Source organism: Lynx canadensis, chromosome A3 (assembly GCF_007474595.2).
Source record: "Lynx canadensis isolate LIC74 chromosome A3, mLynCan4.pri.v2, whole genome shotgun sequence".
In the NCBI taxonomy this organism is placed as follows: domain Eukaryota; kingdom Metazoa; phylum Chordata; class Mammalia; order Carnivora; family Felidae; genus Lynx; species Lynx canadensis.
In genome coordinates this window covers 80311167-80329366 of record NC_044305.1, presented here as the reverse complement: position 1 = coordinate 80329366, position 18200 = coordinate 80311167, and the positions used below count along the sequence as shown (strand labels likewise).

General features: G+C 35.6%; 1 protein-coding gene across 1 annotated transcript in view; it reads right to left on the bottom strand.

Annotated features, from left to right (window-relative positions):
* Positions 1-18200, bottom strand: part of EHBP1 (EH domain binding protein 1) — a 337775-nt gene that overhangs the window by 53188 nt on the left and 266387 nt on the right. Inside the window, 1 exon segment of the mRNA XM_030310685.1 lies at positions 8171-8318. Within this exon segment, the coding sequence (XP_030166545.1) occupies positions 8171-8318 (148 nt within the window).

The window sequence follows — 18200 nt, the reverse complement described above, 5'->3', positions numbered from 1 at the left end:
ATAAAGTCATCAAATAATATTTCTAGATTTCACCTTTTTAGCAGTTATGAGATATAAATGTATAAAGAAAACAAATCCTTCTACATAAACTTGTAGCTATATTTATATCATTTGTATGAAGACTTGAGTGCTTTTCCACTATTAATGAATATTATCATGAAATCATTATGGATAAATTAAGAGACATGATTGAGACTGGAACAGACAGTACCTATGCAAAGAAAGTTCAGAAACAATTAGAACAGTACATCTTGGGAGACTGAAAGCTGAAAAAAGTTAGTATTGAAAATTAAATACACGGAAATGAGGAAGTCATGCTAGTTTTTATACACTTAGTAAAACGTTTTGGGTCACGATTAGTTGAGGTGTTTTTTTTTTACATTAAAGTTTTTTTTATATACTTTTTTCCTTTCTAAATCCAAGTGATAAAAACTGGGTTAAGTAATTTTGAATTTTATGCATTTGAAAAGCACAGCAATAATTTGATTTGCATGTAAGAGGTTTAGCTTTAAATTCTGTTACTGACAGGCAGCGTACCTTTTGGAGAAATACCTGTCTAGCCCTGAAAGTTAAAGAATATCCCTACTACTCTACCATTAACCTTTTATTGGGCAACTTTTATCAATAATGAGGTATTCCAACATCATTTCAAGTGAGAAATTCCAAAATTCTATACTTTTGGCTTCATCCTTCAATATTTGTCCTTTTCCCTGTATACCTTTGTGTTTGATTTTGGGCCTTCCCAAGTAAATACTTACTATGATCATTAATATTAATAACAATAGTTTACTTTTATTGAAGACATCCCACATACTATGTATGTCATTTATAAGAACACAACAAAGAAAAAAAAAAGATTAATAAATTCCCCTAGGGAAAAACATTGCTAAATGCTTTCAAATTGCCAAGGCATTATACTTGGCTACATTATTTAAGTACAATCAGTGAGAGACATTTTCTAATCAGTTGTGCTTATTAGCACAACTAATTTCATAAATGTTAGCATCTTCATTATCCTTAAAAATTCTTCTCTAAGTAATTTTGCAGTAAACGCGAATGAACAAGTATTTCCTGAGGACTAAAAAAGTGTTTATAAGACTTCCTTGTATTACTCTGTCAGAGATAGTTCACTATCAGTAGTTTTTAGAGTGTTGCTGCCAACTAGCCTCTACTAATTATTACTGACCATAATTAATCTAGAGTGAAAGCACAAAATTCAACATTCATTCATTTATTTATTCCAGAAACTTCTACTACATATTGTATCTACAATTTACAAAACACTGCTAGATGTTGGAGATACCGAGTTTATCTTATTCCACCTTAAAGATATACGTTCAAGTGATTACAAAACCATATACAACAGGTAAGTGTTATAGGATAAAATAAGTTACAGAGCAAATTCAAAAATGAAAAGATTTCTCTTTGCCAACAGTACCAGGAATTGTTCTTCAGAAGCATTAACCTTTGAAGCATTTAAAATTAAAAAAAATTTTTAACGTTTATTTATTTTTGGGAGAGAGAGAGAGAGAGAGACAGACAGAGCCTGAGCGGGGTAGGGGCAGAGAGAGGGAGACACAGAATCTGAAGCGGGCTCCAGGCTGTGAGCTGTCAGCACAGAGCCCAATGTGGAGCTTGAACTCATGAACTATGAGATCATGACCTGAGCTGAAGTCAGACACTTAACAGACTGAACCACCTAGGCACCTCCAAAGCATTTTAAAGGGAAATAATGTGAGGTAAGACTTGAAAGGTAAAACTGCAGAGAGCCTTGAAGGGCAGAATGGAAGTTTAAATTTTACTTGTTAAGAATGGAGAGATACTGGTGTTCTAACATGATCAGCACTGAACTCTTTAAGAGTAGTCTATAAAGTAATTTTCTATCGAAGTGTCTTATTGTAATCAGTTGTGAAATATGTATAAAATAATTAATAGTAATATAAGCAATGAAGTTATGACTTTTATAAATTACAATGGCTTTAATATTATTCCTAAAATATCACTCTTGCTTACAGTCTGATATGCCTTCCTATGTGAAAGAAAAAGTGGTCTAAGGATTGCCCACAGAAGTGTACAATGTATGTGACATCATCCTTGATGTGAGTGAGATTGCTGACCTAGATGTCAGACTGGAGAACTGAAAGGAAATCAAGGTCAGAGACTGTTATAACCTCCAGGCAAGCAGCACAGAGAGCCCAACCTAGTATACAAGAATTGGAAGTGGGTATAAGCAATTTGAAAACTACTGATGGGATACTGGGTGGTTGGGGAGAAATCCTGAGAAGGAGAAGGGTGACGCAGACATCAAAATTGACCCTCCAGTCTGAGTGACTAAAAGGATGGCATTGCTATGAAAAGAAATGCTAAGTCTGGAAATGTGGTCAGATATGGGTACTTTCAGTTTCCAGGGATATGCAGAAAATTCTATTTCCCTTCATTATCCATGTATACTGGGTTCCAGTGTCACGTTAAATAGGTGCCATCATTTATTTCCAGCTAAGTGAACTCTATTTAAACTACCACTCATGAACAATGCTGAGTGTTTATATATGTATTGTTAACCTTAGATATAAAGGATTACAATTGAGGAAAGCAAGAGTAAAAACTGATCTAGGCAGCTCAAGTCTTCTACGTTTATTTATTTTTGGGACAGAGAGAGACAGAGCATGAACGGGGGAGGGGCAGAGAGAGAGGGAGACACAGAATTGGAAACAGGCTCCAGGCTCTCAGCCATCAGCCCAGAGCCCGACGCGGGGCTCGAACTCCCGGACCGCGAGATCGTGACCTGGCTGAAGTCGGACGCTTAACCGACTGCGCCACCCAGGCGCCCCCCTCAAGTCTTCTTAAGAATGGATTTCTACTTTTCATTCCCTGATTTCAGTTTTAGCCCAATCCCTTGAATTCTTTTCAACAGTTACTGTTACAACACATTTCTTCACACCTGTGGTAATAGTCTAAATGCATTCTAGCAGAAACAAAGTGCATGTGTGTTTGTGAAAGATATTACATATTATGTGTATGACATCTATCTATCTATCCATCCATCCATCCATCCATCTATCCATCCATCCTTCCATCTTTATGGCTAATCACTGAAAACCGAGCGGGTGAGGATGGTAGAAAGTAAATTAGAGACCCAACAGAAGTTGGTTTATAAATATGGCACATATAATGTATGTAGGAAAAGGTAAAGGAGATTGGATAACACTGAGCAGCACTATAAGCAAAATGGGAATCCCAGTGATATGATTCAGAGCACAGCAATAAGGCTAGTCTTACAACACTTATCATTTATAAATAAATTAAATGGAAAAATAGGGTATCTGGTGATGGTAAAAAAGAATATCCACACTTTCACAAAAGAAGCTGAAGTGATCATAAAAACATATTTAGAAAAAACTTCAGAAATACATTCAGAAAAAATTTTCTCACTTGTATCATGATTTTTTAATTCTCACTGAAGTCCCCTATAAAATTAATAACTTGTTATTATAGGTAACAATATTTGTTATTCATAATATATATTATATATAGTTATTTATAATATAACAATTATCAAACAAATATCAATGTTTGATAATAAAATCAAACATAAGACAGAAAATGCAATGCAAACATAATTATTAACAGAAGCTGAATATAAAAATTATTGAAGACCTACAATATTTCATTTTGGTTAGTAAATTTAGATAAATCTATTTGCCATAACTGAAATGAAGATAAGACAGAATACAAACATATTCATGGACAAAATTAAAAAAAAAACATTTCCTTTATACACTTGAAATGCAAAAACAAAGTAACACTACTTTATATAAATCAAAGAGAGGCAACAATGTCAATGTAAAAGTTAAATGACACTAACCTAACTCAAACCAAAGTGATAAGCTATAGAATAACACATATGTATAATGAATAAAATATATATATTTAATATACCATATAACATATAATAAAGATATGATATAATATAATCTTAAAACAGGATGGATACCTTTTTCCAAGTATCAGTGGACCATTAACAAAAAGTTAACATTTAATTTGTCAAAATAAAAACTTATTAATTCCCAAAGCAGAAATTCAGGCCATACTCTCCAACCACAACACTATACAGCTAAAATGAAAGTACCAAACTTTGTCCCCAAATACCTGCACCTTGTCAAGTAAAGATCAATATAATAAAATGAACCCACAAGTTTTCTACATAGAACCAGGATTTCTTTTTAAGTGGATATTAATGTTTATTTTGACAGAGAGACAGAGTGTGAGTGAGGGAGGGGCAGAGAGAGAGGGAGACACAGAATCCAAAGCAGGCTCCAGGCTCTGAGCTGTCAGCACAGAGCCCGATGCGGGGCTCAGACTCATAAGCTGTGAGATCATGACCTGGGCCAAAGTCTGACACTTAACTGACTGAGCCACCCAGGCGTCCCCTAGAACCAGGATTTTAAAATTATAGGTCTACAACTACAGAATGATGCAGAAATTGAAAAAAAACATGTAGTATGCACAATATCACCTGATTCTCTCATATGCCCTAAAATTAAGTCAAAAGGAAGACAAGTAAAAGCTATAGCTCCTTGGACAGATATGATTCTGTTATTTCACAAGAATTAGGCTATTTCTGGTTGCAAGAGGATGCAAGTGGGTTGCTTGAATATATGGCTATATACCTGGCTTAAAATGCTTTGTGTATATTTTCTGTGGACACCATGAAGCTGAATACGCCTCACTTCAAACTTAAGTTTCCTTTCCTCACTAAGGCAGGTTGCTGCTTGAGAAAAGAAAAAAGCAAGTGTTTCAAGCAAGCATTGAGTCTGAGTAACAATCGTGTTTAACACATTCCCCAGGCTATGCTTCCACATTATTATTTCAACTCTTGACCACTCCCTCCGTTGTTCCTCTGGATCACTGCTTCCAAAATCTTCCGATCCTCATCCTCCATCTAATTTCTCTGGTCCCTACTAATTTCTCTCCCCTTTCACACTATTCCTTATTCAGACCTGATGATTCCCACTAGACAGTGGAAGAGTAGATACTAATTTGTTAATTTTCCCCCTGACTTATCAACCTCATAAGGTCATTTTCCCTTAGGAATTAGACTCTTGTGAATCCAAGTGAATTTCTAATTTGCTATGCAAAGGTCAGCAAACTATAGCATGGGGGGAAAATCTAGCCCACTATAGTTTTGGGGTAAATAACTAGCACATCCATTAATTTACATAATGTTCAAGGCTACTTTCAGGTAACAAGGGCAGAAGTGAATAGTTTAAATAGAGACCATATGGCCTTCAAAGCCTAAAATATCTACTCTAGCTTTTTTTTCCCCCTTTTAAAACATTTATTTATTTTTGAGAGAGAGAGAGAGAGAGGACAGTGTGAGTGGGGGAGGGGCAGAGAAAGACAGAGACAGAATCTGAAGCAGGCTCCAGGTTTTGAGCTATCAGCACAGAGCCTGATGCAAGGCTTGAACTCACAAACTGTGAGATCATGACCTGAGCCGAAGTCGGACGCTTAACCAACTGAGCCACCCAGGCGCCCTCTACTCTAGCCTTTTTCAGGAAGTTTGCACTGGCCTAGCACAGTGACTATCATGGCTCACTAGATTAATGCGTATGTATAATGGTTGAATTTCAGGCAGGAATTTTACCCTTTCCCTTGTCCTAAAGGTCTCTTCCCCTACTCCCAGCCTCAACAGCTTCTGAGCAGACCTAGTCTGCTCCATATTTATGAAGACAGACCCATATCCATCAGGCAATAACCCTGTTTCCACTTGTAGTAGGTCAACCTTAGCTTGATTAAGAGCCTACCATCTGATATGTGGCTGCCTTCAATATCCAAAATACAGTGTATCCCACAGGTGAAACGGATCCTGATCACTCTGGTTCTTAGGGAACACAGTCTAGCTTCGACAAGTCTTCATAAGGTATCTGGTGAATCCCATCCCATCTTCATTTCACCTGGCTTTCCCTGTTCTAGTCTACACTTCTTTGCTAGAATGAACCTAATCCTGGATTCTGCAGGTCCAATCCTCACTTGTCTTTTATTTACTTTGTTGACTGTTGACTGTTAAATGATGCCAAAATCAGGTCTTCACATTCCCTAGTTACCAAGTAGGGAAGATATGCATTCTTTGGGTTGTCACACTGATGGAAGTCTCTCCACCTAGCCTAGTCCTGGCTTAGCCTCAACTGGAATTGGATGTTAGTGATAAGACGAATTACACAGATGACCCTTCCTATGACTCTCCACAGATGCAGAAAAGCTTGGCTTTGACTATTAGAAGGCAGATACCTGATTGATGGGGGCAAAGAGTTTATCCATAAAAATAAATAGATTTAAAAGATATAAAAATAGATACAAGAAAGAAAAATGAATTATCAGTGTGCTTGAGTCTTCTAAACAGTAGATTAAGTGCCACCTTAGACTAGGAGGAGAAAGAAAAAATGAGAAGGGATAAAGTTGGTAGAGCTCATCAAAAGAACAGATCAGGAGGGTACTACATGGACAAGAGAGCATTGAGAGACAGTCAGCACCAGTGCTAGAGAAGACTTGAGAGTGAGCTCCACTCATGGTCTATGATAACGCCTTTGTTGTTCTCCAGTGACATCTGCCTGAACCCCGAGGCTTCATTTTAATATTAACCAAACTATCTACAAATAGTAATAATTAATAATTAAACTTTTAATTCTTAGCCTTCCCAGAGTTTACAGCTTATTTAAAATAGTGTTATTATTTGCTCACCACTGAGAAAAAAATAAGAGAGACACTGGATACCTCTCTATCCTATTATTACTGTTCTCCTATGGGTTTATAATGCCACAGGAAGGGAGCATTAGTAGTTTTAGAACACTTTATCTGAAGGGTTAAGAATATAAATTTTTTTCTGTATTCCAAGATACAAGGAGGCAAAGATTTTTACAACTTACTCAGAATACCTGGAATTTTTCTGATACCAAAGAAACATCTTGTTATTAATAGTTATAAAAGCAAATTATGATAGTATTATATAAGTGTGTAGCCATGAGTAGTTGCTGATGTTACTATAAAACTGTAGTAAGAGAGGGTAGAAATTGCATTAAAAATTCTGAGTGATGGGAGTTGAAAAGTAAGATGAAGGCTTTAAGAAGATAAAAACATTCTGACAAGACCAGAGGAACAGACACACAGCTGTTTAGGGAAGCAGCTTTCAGATTTATGAGACATAAAGTTATATACTACAGGCATTAGCTGGCATTCTCTACAACACTAAGTTTTTAACATAAGGAATCAACTAGAAATAACAGCAGTAAATTTCAGTTTACTTAGAAGAAACTTATCATCAACCTAGAAATAGCTTACCTCTGCTACAGTTCTGTAAGGTCTTATTCAAGTCCACACTTGCCTACTCTTCAGAGTGATCCTAGCATTCTAAGATTAACTAAGGACAAGTACCTGGCATGTTTTGGTAGATAAATAGGTTATACACCTTTGGAAAAAAAAAAAAAAAAAGACAAAAACCCACAAGCCTCTTGAATATACTCCTCTTAAACAAAAATGTAAAAAGTTCCAAGTTAAAGATGCCCAAGGTGAGCATTAAGAGGCAAAACCAAAATTGCCTTTAATTATATATGTAATCCTTGTCCCAACATCAAGCTTAGAATAATTTCTGCGGATACTGAAGAAGACCTTCTTAGAATAAGGAGACTAAGAAGAAATGGATATGGGACTTACTCAAAATTCTTCCATGTCAGGCTATAAGGCCAGATCATTGTTAAAGCTACTTTCTAAAGATCTAATTCAAAGCAAAACTCTTTCATGCCAAAGCTCACCACTAACAAGTCTTGTGACCTAGGTGTTGAGGACCTGATTGCATTTTACTCACTCCTAACTATAATTAATGAGGATAGTAATGGGGAATCATAAACCAAAGTCTAGATGAGTTTTTTCCCAAATCATATTTTAAGAAAGTACTTCTACGAAAGTAAAAATTAAGCCAAAAAGTTGATTTGGAAAACAGCAAGAGTTATCATCTGATTTACTAAGCTTCCTATAGGTTCTTTGCAACATATCAAAAGGTTAGAAACTTTATGTATTTGATGCAACATTTTGAAGTAAGAATAAAAAGTCCCAAAAGGTCCACTGCAGATTTCTAGGTTGTCTGTAGAATATGATACAAGATTCTTTAACTCACCTCCAGATGCCTTTGACCTTTCTTTCAACTTTTCTGCAGCCATTTCACCATAGCTGGGAAGTTCTGACATCTTCACTCCAGATCGAGCTTCTGCTATTAGCTGACGAGCTCTCTCTCTCAGCTGCCGACGTCGCTCTTCATCTTGCTGCTAAGATATATTGAACAGTTGCCAACTCAGTAATTGACAGAAATGCAATTTCATTTTCAATCTGATCATCATGATAGTAACTGGTTTACAGCATGGTGCTTGGCCCACATTATAAATAAGATGCTCTATATCAGTTGGATGTCACACCATTTTTAAAAGACATCCTACAATCAGATTTTTAAAAAATATTTACAAATTATTGTATTAAAATGTCTGCTAAAAATTCAAACTAGCCTTTAAAGAATGCTTGGCAATATTTATTATTGAGAAAATAGAAGGGGCTATTGTTAACAAAATAATCAGGCTTATAGAAAAAAGAATACCAAAAACAATTTCAATTAATACCTTATTTTTATAAAATAGAATTTAACTTGCTGTTTTCTAATAAAGGTATAGAGCACTAATAGACATCTCTGATAGCAGAAAAGGCTGCTACACTACATGATCAAATACATGAAACAGAATTTTTAGGGGGCTGGAGTAGAAATGGAGACACTATATTAGTTCCACAAGTCATAGTTGTTGGCAGTTTTAAAATCAGAATTGGATAACTGATATACTATTCCCATTCCTAAGTCTCTCTTCTCTTAAATGCTCATTAAGAAGGCAAAATAAGGGGCGCTTGGGTGGCTCCATCGGTTGGGCGGCCGACTTCGGCTCAGGTCATGATCTCGCGGTCTGTGAGTTCGAACCCGCGTCAGGCTCTGTGCTGACAGTTCAGAGCCTGGAGCCTGTTTCAGATTCTGTGTCTCCCTCTCTCTGACCCTCCCCCATTCATGCTCTGTCTCTCTGTCTCAAAATAAATAAACAGTAAAAAAAAAAAAAGAAAAAAAGAAGGCAAAATAAAATCTAATGTGTTTTTTTTAATATTTAAGTAAAAACTACAGAGTATTAAATAACTAAAATTTCTGCCTACTAAAAAAGGAGTATTATGAATTATAATAATTGACATGAATTTATAAATTGCTTTATAAACTGGAAAATATATAAAATAAGGCATCATAACAAAACAAAGCCTGAAATAATGTGGCTTCAACATATCCTTACAGTGCTATCTTCCTTTAACCTCTCCCAACCTCCATAAAAGTTCACATCTATTTATATAGAATTGCTTGTGTAGTGTAGTTTCATGTACCCAGGGATTTGAATATGTCATTTCCTCTTGGAATGTTCTTCTCTCATTTGATTTAACTCCTACCCATTTTTCAAGATTCAGTTTAAATCCACTAAATTTCCCAACTATTCTTCCCTCCTCCCCACTGGTGGAATAAAGTCTCCTTTATCTATGTTACTATAGTACTGTGTGTGTGTGTGTGTGTGTGTGTGTGTGTGTGTTATTACTTTTGAAACTATTTGTCAAGTTACATTTTAACTCTGTACAAATGCCTCCTTCTCAACAGAACTGACTTCAGATTCTGTGTTTCCCTCTCTCTGCCCCTCTGCTTGTGTTCTCTCTCAAAAATAAATAGATAAACATTTTTCTAAAAGTTTGGTTTTGTGTGTTGTGTTTTTTTATTTGTTTATTTGGTGTCTAGGAGAATGACCAATCACAGGTGTCACTTGAGAAAGATGAATCTAACAATAGTATACAAGATAGGGTGGCATAGAGAAACTGGAAAGAGTCTAGGTAGGAGGCTCTTATAATAGTCCAAGGAAGATGTAATGAGATCCAGAAGTAGGATGATGCTAACTGAAATGAGAGAGACATTGTAAGAATATATTAGAGGTAGAACTGGTACCTATACCAATTCTTGATAACTGATTAGATGTGGAGGGAAGAAAGAAGTTGACTCAGAAGTTTTAAACTTGGGCAACTAGCAAAACTGTGGCACTAAAAATAAAAATAGATAAACTAACGAATAATAGGAAGGGAGGGAGAGGACATTTGGGGTAAGAGATGGTAGTCAGAAGTTAGGTGGGTCACTGGGTTGGAGAGACTGCCTGGACATCTGAGTGAAGATGTTAGGTGATAGATGGGAAAGTGAAATTCATGTTAAGAAGTGAAGTCAAACTAGGACTATAGAGCTGAAATCACGGGGATAAATCAAAGTGTTTAAAGAGACACTATGAAGAAAAAGGGCAGCTACTGACTGAAACGTGGAAAATATCTGTATTCAGATGAGAAGAGAAAAGGAGATAGATAAAGAGAAGAACTAGAACACTCATGTATCAGGAGATAAAGGGAACAAACAACTGTAGTAAATGTGATAGGTTAGTGAGTCTGAATGTTAAAAAGGGCAACCAAACTCAGTAGGCAATATTATTAGGAACAGAGGAAGATAACAGGTTGGTGGAGCTCAAACCTAGGCAATTCTTTCACACGTTTTGAGAAGGCTAGAAATGAGAGCTGTCAAGATTAATAGGAGTAGATTAATAGGGGTATCAAATGGACCCAGAGACATGCTTGAAGCTCCTAGTGAACAAACTGAAACAATTTCAGTATCAAAAGCACAATGACTGCTGTGAATTGAATCAATGAAATCACACATTGAATCAATGAAAAGTCATCAATTCAATGTGATATTCAAAAAGTTCTTAGACGGGGGTTCCTGACTCAGTTGGTAGAGCATGTGACCGTCAATCTTGGGGTCATGAGTTTGAGTCCCACGTTAGGCGTAGAAAAAAAGATTTGTGAAAAAAAAAAAAAAAGAAATGAGGAAAAGAATAAAGGGAAAAAAATTTTTAAGTTTCTTAGAAGGATGTATTAATTCATTTGAGTCAGCTTTTAAAATAACTCCTCTGAAAATTGGCAATTAGAGGAAAAGAATCCAGCAATTATCTTGTCCTGCCAGTAAAAACTCACTTTTGGGGTAACTAAATAGTCCCAGCCAATGAAAAAAAGCTCTATTTTATAAAATAATACCACCTATAATTTTTTTTTTTCAACGTTTATTTATTTTTGGGACAGAGAGAGACAGAGCACGAACGGGGGAGGGGCAGAGAGAGAGGGAGACACAGAATCGGAAACAGGCTCCAGGCTCTGAGCCATCAGCCCAGAGCCCGACGCGGGGCTCGAACTCACGGACCGCGAGATCGTGACCTGGCTGAAGTCGGACGCTTAACCGACTGCGCCACCCAGGCGCCCCCCACCTATAATTTTTAAAAGGTAAGATTACAAAAACATAACTTTGCCATTCATAAAAGAATGACTCCGGCATGGATTATCAACAGCTATTTAAGCTCTTTGATATATGTCTGATGGGAAACTAGATAGTCATATTATGTTGTGGCAGACTATATTTTCCAAAGATAGCCATTAGAGTGTTTTTCATTCCACATATTCTCTGCAATGTGACTTTACTCCCTCATTAAGAGGTAAAATTTAATTCCTCCCCCCTTGAATCTGGGCCAGCTTTAGTGACTTGTATTATAATCAGTAGAACATGTCAGTGTTGTGGGTGATTTCCAAGGCTTGGTAGGAAAGGCCATATCCTTTTTGTCCAGGTCTCTTGAAATTCCTGCATTTTTTACTTTCTGGGAACCCAGCTGTCATGCCAGAGAAGTTAAGCCTTGAGTCTCCTTGGCCCATGTACCAGACATGTGAATGAAGAAGCCTTCAGAAGATGTCAGCCTTTAGCCATTTTGAGTCAACCCCAAGGGTCAAGTTTTCCTAGTGGAGGCCCCAGACAATATGCAACAGAGACAAAGCATCCCCAGTGTGTTCCGTCTGAAGTCCTGACCCACAGAATCTGTGAGCATAAAAATAATTTTTTTTTTAATACCACTAAGTTTGGGGTAGCTTTTACACAGCAATAGTAATTGGAACATATGCTTAAGAAACACCACACAGATTATTTCCTAGTGGCCAAGGAGAAAGCCTACTCGTAAATGGAGAGATCAGAACGAAATCAGGATTAGGGGCCACTAATCTATTGGTCAGTCTTGGCATCATTAATGATGGGTCAACCATATGTTATATGTTTTTTGATGTGAAGCACGTGAAACGCACATCACCAATAATATTCTAGCGCAAATGTTTAAAATGAATCCACTAAGCCTTTCAGTATAACTTCCAATTTATCATATACACAGGGGATAGAAAAACATGATAAATGACACAGCAAGGAGCAACCAAGTAAATCTAGAAGGTATGACATTGAGGATAAATGACCTGGTCATTTTAATAAGAAAGTTACAAAAATAAGCACACAACAAAAACCAACTAACCAATCACCATCACCACCAAAAGAAACCTAACTGCATAGTCCTATTTGTATAGATACAACATATAATCCCAGGTTAGCTAGTAGTTTGGACAAACCAGCTGTAAGGGCCACTGCTGAATCAATTACAAAAATTTGAACATAACCATCGTACTAAATGAGAGGAAATGCAATTTGACTGAAAAAAAAATAATTTATGTAGTAATAACCTCATTTTATCATTTTGGCAAAATAAATACACATACATATGTAGAGAAAAAGACTTCAAAGGGTATTCACAAAGTTGGTATGATGGAGATATCTAGGTGTGGAAATGTGATATTTTTGTTTTCTTACTTTCATTTGTCTGCATTTACTAATTTCCAATAATATACATGTACTACTCTTATAATAAAAGTTATTTTAAAAAATAATCTGGGGAGAAGGAAGGAAAAGATGAGATAGCAGGTTTCCTAGGGTGGGTGGTAGTTGTTGTGGTGGGAGCAAAAGAAGAGAGATTTAACATTCAAGGGAAATTGTCCTAGTATTTAGAGACACAAGCTTATTTGTAGTTAGAGGAGTAGAATGCACCGGGCAGGGTGAGACTGAAGACGGGAAAAGAAAATAATATGCATAAATCCTCAATTCACTACTAATATTTCAGAACGTGGAAAATATCAAGCTCAATAATGATGATTCTGGTAATGGCTGCTGAATATTTCTTAGCTTTTATGTGCTAAGTGCTGTATATGCATGATCTCATGTAATTTTCACATCTTGAGTTTTACCAATGAGTATATTCAGGTTTAGAATTCTAAATTCACGCCAACTAGACCTGATGTCAGAACTGGGAGTCCAGCCCGGGTCTGTCTGAGTACAGAGGCCTTGCTCTTAACCGCCAAACTATTTGATCCCCAAAAGTATCAAATTACATGACCAACTGAGGAAAATTGAGCTTTACTAAACTTTCATCTTTCAAACTTAAGAAAAGTTAAGAGTGCTAATAAAAACATTATTTGATATGCCTCAGGCAACTGGGTTTAAGTGAATTTCACTGCGTGAATAATAACTTCTTGCAGAGCTGGAATTTGGTGATTCAGACTAAGATGAAGTGGTCTTGGGTCATCTTAACTGAGTTAAAATGAAATAAATGATTCTACCTTTCCAAATATGAAATGGGAACCTAATTTTTTTTCTCACAAGCTACTACCTCCTCTTGGTCTCCCACCTCCCCCAATAATACTCCTATCTGCAAATGTTTCTGAGAGCTTACCAAGAGTGCAATTTAACACAGGCAATCATTAATAAAACCAACTCTAAATACTAATTAGGGACACTTTATCAATTTCCATGTAAATTGTTTGTTTGTACCTATTTACCCATCATTGTTCTCTATACAATAGAAAAAATGCAAATGAACAAATCAGAATGCAGCCCTAATGGGACTTTCTGTTTATAACCATTAGCCCAGAGGTGTGCTGTAATTCAATTCTCAAGTAGCAAGATTTAGCCTCATTAACAGACTGCAAGGGCAGGTTACAACTCATAAAACCCTACAGTAAACAAAGTTTATGGACACAGCACAAAATCTTGAGCCTGATTGACAGAATTCTAGTTCCCTATCAGATTGCCTTGATTTACTTTTCCACTAATGTCCTAACACCACAGAGACAATTTTGCTTGGGCCTAGAGCTCTCCAGTGGGATGGCATATCTGTGTTGTTTGTTTTCTTACCCATTAACTTCCCTTAAGACAAAGAACCAACTGAGAAAATAGAAGTTAATTGTTAAGGTCAAAAGGAAAAGCTTGTAATTATAGCAATTGATTATGCAACAATTTTTAATTTAATTGATAATATTAATGTCCAGATTCATTATAAGAAAAACTATTTCATTTTAATTTTTATATACAAGCTCCATTAAAAGTTGATTTTTGCAGTAATATTTACAGACTAGTTAGCAACAAAATCTATGGGTCTTTTACTCAGAAGAGACATACTGTTTATGTCAAAGGAACAAAATGACTAGGCAGTAAGGACGATGAGTTTTTTTGTATGGTATTCAGCACAAACTGCTCAAATATGTAGATAATGAGTATTTCTGACAATAATGGTTTGTTTAAACCGACCCATGTGTTATTGCAATTTGTTCTGACTATTCTGCATTCAACAAAGACAAAAACTCACAGCTGGAAATAAATCATTTGTTTACTATGTCTGCTACAAAAAAAAAAAAAAAAGAGGAATCTTTTCACTGGGATGCAGAGGTAAGGTAACTCAGAAGACTACTGTCATTAAAAAGAAAAAGTACACTTGAAAAATTGAACACATTAGGAAATTTATATATCTTCCATTTACCTGCCTAGTTTAAATAACTTAAGTAAATTGAAGTAGTTAGGCTTCCTATTTCTATGAACGGGTCTGATGACATTTACCTTTTTCTATATAGTGTTATTTGGAATTAAACTACTATGTGGGATAGTCTAGCTTTTGTAAAATGGATGCACTCTTTGGAGGGTTTATAAAAGCTGCAATTTTGGAAGGCCTCCCTCCCCACAACCATCTTTTTATAAAACAAGTTATAACAGATTTTTTAGTAAATACTACTTCTGTGCCTGCACACAGTATTTTTACACATGTTGTCTCATTTCGTAGTCAGAATTCTGCAAGGTAAATTACTATCTCTCTGATTTGACAGAAATTGAATCACACTTAAATACACTGCCCAAGGTCATATATCTTGTAAATGGCATAGTAAAAATGAAAAATCATTGTCTGATTTCAAAGCATCAGTCGTATCTATCACACAACTGGTGTTCAGAGAATGTTTCCGAGGCCCTACTGTTAAATTGTGATTTTTTAAAAAACCCAGTTTTTTACTTATTCTTGGGCTTTACAAATCAGTAACCCTTTGTGTTACTGAATACACAGAGATGAGGAGAAACTAACTTACTTATATTCATTCAAAACTTAGGTTCCCAACCTTAAATTATAAGCCTTCACAAAGTGCTGAACATAGTGCATTTCAGCTTTACTTTTCTCTTTGCTAACATCTTCAGGATCAGGCAAGAGTCTTGTTCTGGTGCAAAGAGCTTGTATTTCAATACAACAAATATAAGTATTTTCAAATACAGAAAATGGATCAGAACTAACCACTCTGGACATGAACTGAAAAAATATTTAGTCCACCTCACAGGATATCAAGTTACTATTTTCCTTATCATTCCGAAATGGTCTACAATCTGCCATAGATAGATGCACTAGTAAAACTTGAACAATTTAAGGACAAACTCTTCAAGAATAAGTAATGTAATTCCTTGTTTCCTTTCCATAAAAATGTATTGGTATGCAATTTTTATATTTCACAGTTCACCGACATCTAGGCAAGCTTTCTTCCACTGCTTCAATGGTGCTACTTTTAATTTTATCCTCCTTAGTCGTAGTAATTAAAGTGATCAGCAGTGGCATCCCAGCGGCTTTGACACAGCTACAACCCCCTAGCAGACTTTTGCTTTTAAGGGGAAGGGGAAAAAAAAGACTAGAGTTTCATTTCACAGAGAAAAAGAAAATCAAGCTTCTCCCAATCCTCAACTTCATTCAATTGTTCTTTCAGCAGCCTTTGGATCTTAAGAATCAAATAAAAATGGCTGCCATGGGGGGTCCTTTTTATACTTGCTGCAAATGTCACCAAGTGACATTACTCCAGCCAAAAAATGATGCCATGGATTTGTGAAGGTGAATTAGAACATGAGAAACTGTCAGTGTAGCTGCTGAGATCATTACCCACCCATGGGTGTCCTTCATAACACTAGATATTTTTATTCAGTCAGTTGAAAAATACAGATTGAAAAGTCTTTCTATCTAAGAAACATGTCTACACACATTTTCATGAAATAAGCTTTAACAAAACTAAAAATACATTATTTCAAATAATGTAGTTTGCATCTTTTGCTCATTAAATTTGTGTTTATAGCAGAACAAAGCACCCTATTTCTAACTACAAACCCATGATTCCATATCCTTTACGACCCTTAATAACAAAATATTTTGTGCTTAACTGTGTTACTTTCAGTCTTAGTAACTGGACTTTTATTAATCGGGTTAAACACATTTAACTTATCTAATTATTTTTTTACAAGTGCTTTACTTAATACAGCTAGTATTGCGCAAGATTCTGTTCTCAAATGGTCCATGAAATTCCTCATTTTATAGTAAACTAAGAGAAAGAACTTGACTGCCACCCTTTCATCATTAGACAGGAAGCAAGGCTCTGTTATTAGGCATTCAGAAAGGACAAAAAAAAAAAAAAAAAAAAAATTCTGTGCTTGTCCAGAGGCGAGGATTACCAAAGTGCACCTATTCACTTGCTACTGAAGATAGGATGAAAATAAAAAATAAAATTACAAGATCTTTAAAGGTTTGGGTAGACTAGATATTTTACTGCCAGCTTGATCAGCTCTTGACTGAATAAATAGGATTTAGGGTGAAACATTACAACTGTTTAGCAGATCTTTTCAACCCAACTCAAACTTTTCTTATGCTGGTTTGTAATATAAGCAGACATGCTTATAAATGGCCACACCTGCTCATTTCTCTGGGGATGGCCTGATCTCTGTTTCTCTAACAAAGAAAGAAAGGGAAAAAAAATCAGCCTTTCTTGTTGCAAAACAGAGTGGAAAGTCAAAATCTTTCTCAAGTTTGCCCCATCTGGCCAGATTAAATCTTTGATCAACCCTGGGGATTACATTTATTTTTGTAGTAACTACTAAATTTTGGAGATTACATTTATTTTTGTAGTAACTACTAAATTTTGGATTTGTTTAAAATGCATAGGCAAAATATTAAACAAAATGTGAATTTAAGTTTAAGATCTTGTTTTTAAGATAGGAGGAGAAAATATAAAAGGATTAAATCAGAAAAAAGAGACATGCATTTTAAGAATTTAGATTTCATTAGTATTCAATTCATGAAACTGAATATATCATACCCAAGTTTTTTATATATCTTTCTGTTTCAAGATGCAGCAACTATTGTTTTTTATTATAGCATCTGTTTTGCTTGAGTGCTGACATACCATGTTATACAAATAAAGAATTCTAAGCACAAAACAGTATGATCAAGTTAATGTTGCTAAATGAGCCTTTCTGTAAGTATCTGGAAGCGATTTGGGATATAAAGTTTTATATTCTATGCCTGCGATCATTTTCTTTCCTTCATTAAACTAATATATATGAATTTCTAGTAAGCACTATATTTTTCTAGAAATAACTATTTTAGGATTATAAAAGTAATTATTTTGTGTTTTTGAAAACTTCAAATTGCATTAGCTGAACTAATGGAAATAGTTTGGGCCTACGAAAAGGACCCTTTGATAATTTAATTCCTCTTTTCTTTGTGAAATTGATAACTTCTTAGTTTAAAAAAATTATAAGAAAAAAAGAAGAATGGCTGACTAAGTAAGTATCACCTTGTGTTACATCCAAGGCCTCTTGCTGGTTGTCTGGCTGCTCTTTTGTAGGCAAAAAGGAGCTGAACGCTCTCTGGCTCCTTAGATCTGGCCCAACAAATGCACTGCCAGTCATGCACATGGATCTAGCTTAAAACCCAGTGTGAGCCTAAAAGAAGCCAGTCAGACTGGCACCTACTCATGCAGAAGGAGATAGATTTGTCATGACAGGCTGATTATTCAATGTAAAGAAACAGTTTAGCTTTTCTAATCTGGTACAAATACATCTTTCTCAG